The sequence below is a fragment of the Thunnus maccoyii genome, chromosome 12 (assembly GCF_910596095.1).
Source record: "Thunnus maccoyii chromosome 12, fThuMac1.1, whole genome shotgun sequence".
Lineage (NCBI taxonomy): Eukaryota > Metazoa > Chordata > Actinopteri > Scombriformes > Scombridae > Thunnus > Thunnus maccoyii.
Genome location: NC_056544.1, coordinates 3356689 through 3362688, shown reverse-complemented (window position 1 = coordinate 3362688; position 6000 = coordinate 3356689). Strand labels below are relative to the sequence as shown.

Here is a 6000-nt window from a genome sequence, read left to right as displayed (position 1 = left end):
GCCTTCCTGGCCTGGTTCCTTCTGCAGTTGAGGTAAATAAAGGCTCCGGCCACTATTTGAGGAAATACGGTACATAATTTCTATGTGATCCAAACATGAGGATCTTTGTGTTCCCAGGTAGGTTGCCATCAAAATTCTGACTGCTGACAGTCATTACATACAGTTCTGTACTTACACAGTATATCTATGTGACTAGCCCACAGCCACATGACTTTTCTTTTGATGGCACTTGGGCACTACATTAAACAAAAAATGTAAACACTGAAAAGTAGAAAATAATGTCTGTAATATTGTCCTAATGATGTGCTGTGTCTGGTAATCAGTAAACAAAACATTTAAAAAGGTAAAAATTCAATTTTTTTTCTCTAACATCCTCTGAGTATAAATGTCAGAAAGTTTTATACTTTACACTTTTGTTTTATACTTTATGAATTCAATCCCACATGCAAAATACTGATGCAATTTTGTGTGGAATATTACACAAAGACAAACAGAATATTGGGGCCACAGTTTCAGGGGAAGAAAGAATACTTATAATTTTATGAAAACGTTGTAATATGCAAATAAAGAAAAAGTAAAGATTTTACAAGAATTAAGTCATGATTGTACCAGAAAAAAGTTGTAATATTATGAGATAAATACATAATTTTACAAAAATGTTAAAATATTACGGAAAAAGTCATACATTTACAAGAATGAGATGTTGTAGTTTATATATGAAGATGAAGTTGTAATTTTATGAGAAAGTTGTAATATTATGAAAATAAGATTGTGATTTTTTTAAAGAAAAAATATTTTGACACTAACTTTTATGTTAAGATTCCCTTGGAGTAACCAGGTGAGAGCAGTTTGTCAGCTTGTGCATCACAATGAGGACGGTGGAGGATCTGCATTTATAGGTTTAAAAAATAAGCACCTTAATATCATAGACAAACACAAGACTTTTGCAAGAAAAGTTCGTAACCTTATGGACAGTTAGGCAATGGTAAAACATGCATACATGATCTAATCTACCCAATCTAATCAATAAATATATAATTTTGCTGTTTTCTGAATACAAACAACCTTTTTCTCTGTATACTATATTTTTATATCATGACTTTTCCACCCTAAAAGTATGACTTTATTCTTGTAATGTTATCACTATTCTCATATTATTATTGTAAATACATGATTTTATTCTTGTAAAGATTCAACTTTATATTATAAAATCAAGGCATTATTCTTGTGATACTATGTAATTTTCTTTCTAAGTATGATGTTATCTGGTAATGTTACATTTCATTGTAAAATTTTGACTTATTCTTGCAATCTTACAACTTTCTACTGCAAAATTACAACTTATTTTGTACTATTATGACATATCATTGTAAAATTATAACTTTATATTGTTTGAGACTTCATCATGTCTCAAAATTGTAAATTCTTGTAATATGACTCTTTATTCTTGAAATCTAATGACCTTTTCTCAAAAAATTCTCCCTGAAATGACTTTTTTGTAAATGTATGACTTTATTCTTGTAATAATGTATTTTCTTGTAAAATTACACTTTATTATTATAATATTATATTTTTTCCCAAAAGATTAAAACTTTCCTTTGTAATAGTAAAATTAAGACTATTCTTGTAATATAATATGACCCTTTTCACAACAAAATTATCTCATAACATTGTGACTTTTTTCTAAAAATATTACAACTTAATTCAAGAAATCTCATTATTTTTGCCCAGCAGTAGCCTTAATACCTTGGCTAAATTACACCCACAATGCTGGGGCACATGAAGTTGGTAAAATGAATCAAACTTGGAAAAAGAAATGGTTAACTAACATCAGTCTTGTGAGTATGAGTATGGTCTGTTTTTTTTTGGATGATTCACATGCTGCATGTGTCAGTGTACAGTACAGCTACTACACAGTAAGGATAATTCATATACTGCACACCATTAAACGACAGCATGTAAAAAACAAAGCATTTGTTTTACTATATTTAAATACAATGTATGCCCCATGATATTGTTCTCATTCAACACAAACACAATACCACTGTGAACAAAGTGATACTGTTATTGCCCAAAAGGGACCCCTTGTAGCCCAAACACCAGACACTATTAAGACCATGGGTTTCATTTTCACTGTGGCCACCCAAGCTCATATGTACAAATACAGCACAGTTATGGGCTTTAAAATGCAAATCCCCATCTAATGGCATGTGGTTACACTGTAACGTTTATATATTGATATGTGACCTGTGTTTGACAACAGGATGAAAGCTGAGAATATATGTATAAATATTAGTGATAGAAATGTTCCCATACACAGCTGACCTATCAGTCAGAGGAGAAGGGGGCAATGTCATTAGGCTGAATTCATCCTTGATAGCTGGGAGCTATGGGACAGCCTGAGGAGGCTGGAGTCTCTCCTTAAAAGTGAGTCAACGGTCAGCAGTTTATTTAGCCCATTATCTTTGTGCCTATGAAGCAAATGCACTCAATTTGTTAGATTTACAAAAAATTAACTGGCATGTCCAGCAAGATAAAAAAGAAGTAGAAGAAAAGTTGAATCAAACTCACCACTTAAGATGGACCCTGACTATTGTCCATCCTTATAGACCAGTTGGAGACTGGGGGCAGGGCTAATTGTGTCCATACTCTATGGGTTGTGACCTTAAGTAGATCATGGACCTATTCCTTATAGGTTTTAATAAGCCTACAGCCCCTCTCCAAGCAAGACACATTTTATTCCGTTTGGTACTAAACCAGTTGGGAGGCTGGAGGGACACAAATGGCCATATAGTATGCCCTAATTGGCCTGGTGAGAGGTTGTGGATAGGGCTAAGGAGCCCTATTGGCTAACCCTGGGTGGTGGACTGATTTAACTGAATTTCCTTTAATTTTTGGCCAAAACAGAAGTTCTGTATGTTGGCCCAAGAAGCAAATCTCCACTGCTAGTATGCACTGGTTAGTCAGGGCAAATCTTCATTACAGGTATAGATGGATGAACTTAACACTGAGCATATCATTCTTTATAGGCCAAGCCCAGAGTTGGAGGTGGAGTGTGAGTCAGGATAGGGCGGGGTAAGGTAGGGGGAGGAGTTGGGCCTGGACGGCTAAACATCCCCTGCAACTGCCTGTTGGGATGATTGGGGTGGATGGGGTTGTCTTGAAAACTTCGAAGGTTTTCATGGAAACGGTTGCTGCTCTCATTGTCGAGGCGGTTACTGTCGTCACAAAGACGGTGGTTGTTGTGGAGGTCGGGGGTGGGCCCTCGATCGGGGATGTGGACAATGTTGCTGCCACTCTTCCTTCTCAGGGTGGATTCACGGCTGGACGAGGCAACCGACTGGCAGTCTGAGCCGCCATCGCTGCTGGCAGCTGTCCCTTCCACCGGGGTGACCCTGATGGTAGTGACGGCCTGAGGATGGGGATGGAAAGGAGGAGCAAAGATGGCGGTGGGGGTAAACGGCAAATTGGAATTGAAGTTAGCATGAATGTTGTTAAAGTTGGGGTTGTTGGGATTAAAGTTGGGGTGCTGGAAGTTGTTGGGGTTATTGGGATGTAGTGGATGTAAAGGATGTACAACATGTGGATGGTTGGTGTATACACCTCCTCCACCACCTTCTCCTCCACCTTCGCTCTCCGTTTCGGTCCCTGTCACACTCCTCCGTCCATCCAATGACCCTCCATCTCTCAGTGAATCACAGCTGTCCGTATGTCTGTTCAGGTCATTGAGGGTGAAAGCTGACTGTCGGAGTGACGGTCGTTGCTCTGGTGGTTTCCATCGCCAAGAGCCACTTCCATCAGTGCTTGGAGGTTTCACCACTGGTTTGTTTGATCTGGACTCTGGGTGGGCTTCAACACGGACTATACTGCCAGATCTTTCCAAACCTCCTCCTAAAAGAACAAAAGAAATTAGTGACTCAATAGTATGGCCTTCTACTGCCAATGTAGTAGCAATAATCATCATGATCTTGAATATTTAAAGCTGCAATATTATCACTATTTTATGTTAACAATGGGTCAAATGACTATGTGTAATGTGAAAGGTGTCGCTAGAAGGGACGAAACCCCCAGAGAATTATCATCCAACTCTGCAGTTCCCCTCTAGCATCTTTCAGCTCATTGTTTTTTTTTTTATGGCCCACAACTTTACTGTTTTGGTTCAGTCTCAATGCTTTCACCAAATTTGTTTCCAGCAGCAGTGAGTGTCTTGTTATCAGGTGAAACACACTGATAAACCCAGCTCACACTACCTGCCAGCACCAAACAGTAGACACAGTTACTGACTAGCTGGTGAACACAGAGGAGCATTTAGCAACTAAAGAGACAGATATTTTTCCCGGGAGACAAAAAAAGAGCTAAAAGGAGAATGTGTATTGGACTCAGGTGGACAGAAACATGACTTCAAATGAATGCTAATGTTGCTTTGTGTCTGCTGGATGTGTAGATAGGCAACTGTTAGCTAACACATACCCTGTAATAACCTGTATAAGGTGATAATATGTCAGTGTTGTGTTTACAGCTTGTTGCTCTGGCCGAAAGTGGTAAAACAACCAATACATTGATTGGCCATCTAAAATAAAGCCTCTGTGCTCATACTGTTGTAAACACTGCTAAGAGGCCAAGAAGAGCTAAGAAGAGTCCAGTATGATAAATTAGGCCTCACTCCCTGCCATCCTTCATACTGTCCAAACCACAATCAGTCTTATGTTGGATAGAAAGTACATAGCTAAAGTAGCTGCTTCCTTCTGCTTCCAGTCTTTGTATAAAGATTAAGTAAAGACCTACCACTGTGCTGGGAGCACAGAGTTGAAACTGAGATCCATCTGACTCTGAAAATGACTGAATGCTGAACTTAACTGATCATTGGCTCTGTTTAATGTCCCTGTCATGTTAGTTCAGGCATCTAAATCTGATGCAATCTGCTCTAGATTTAAAAAATCTAATCTAATTTTAGTTTTTTATTTATTTAGGCACAGTTCTTATACAGCTGCTTGTGATATATCTCATAGTAAGGTGTTGAAAAGGTGTTATACTGGTAAATTTCAAATCGGAAAAATTTAAATGATACCCAGACATTGCAAATGAATGGGTGTAACAGGCTATGAAATGTGCTCATCCACTAAAATGTACATGTTTCAAACATCTGTTTATATTTGTCTAATAAACAGAAATTAAAAGAAAGGATACATATGTTGAAAGAAACTTTTATTCCTACTATCTACCATGGTCATAAAATTTGATCTCCATCTCACTGGAAGAGCAGAACTCTCTTCTATTTTGTGTCGTAAACAATCTATCTTGTAGTGTTCAGCAATAATATAAAGTGCAGGGAAGGGCAGTTAAGACTGCCAGTCTTCCCTGTGGGTGGCTAATTTGTTTATAATAATTACACTGATTTCTCATTAATGTAGTAATGATTCATTGATGTTAAAATTCTACATGTAGTAATCTGTAATCTGTTTCACCACACACCATATATATGTATATAAGACAACTCTTTGAGCGGTACAGACCTCCCACTGCTCCGGTGGTGGAGGCTGGTGGTGATGGGTCCTGGTCCGTCAGCGCTCGGTACCGTATGGATCCTGTGCAGCTGACGGTGCTGCCGCCATCCTCTGACCGAGGAGAGTGGAGCAGGCCCTGCTGTTTGGATAAGGCTATCACCTGGAATATGAGAAAGACAGTGAAATGTGAGCTATTCCAAATTTTGCTGCTGGAATACTTACTCATTATTACTGACCTGCTTTTCAAGTTGCTGGAGTATTACTAATGATACTGTTACAGCTGTCCACAAAACATACAGCTTGTACTGAAGTTATGTTATTTCACAGTGATAAAACTAAAAATTAAAGTAAGGAAAAAAGTAGGAAAAAATGTCAACAAACCACTCTTCTCTACAACAAATAAACTCAGTACATCATTATCTTAATCACATGGAGGTTAGAGCATCAACACAACTACATAACTCAGTGCTTCAGTATTTGCTACTTCAGAGTTGAT

At 38.0% G+C, this 6000-nt stretch overlaps 1 protein-coding gene across 2 annotated transcripts in view; it reads right to left on the bottom strand.

The window, feature by feature from the left end:
- Positions 1-686: 686 nt before the first annotated feature.
- LOC121907900 (2-lysophosphatidate phosphatase PLPPR4-like) overlaps positions 687-6000 on the bottom strand; it is a 42080-nt gene continuing 36766 nt past the window's right edge. Inside the window, exons 10-12 of one of the 2 annotated variants that reach the window (XR_006099132.1) lie at positions 5514-5664; positions 2572-3891; positions 687-2471 (exon numbers count right to left, since the gene is read on the bottom strand). Coding sequence is in view for 1 of the 2 variants with exons in the window: in XM_042427406.1 (XP_042283340.1) it covers positions 3017-3891; positions 5514-5664 (1026 nt within the window). In the remaining variant the exon portion in view is untranslated. Of the gene's footprint in view, positions 3892-5513; positions 5665-6000 lie in introns of both variants that reach the window. The other variant, XM_042427406.1, reaches the window with a different exon arrangement.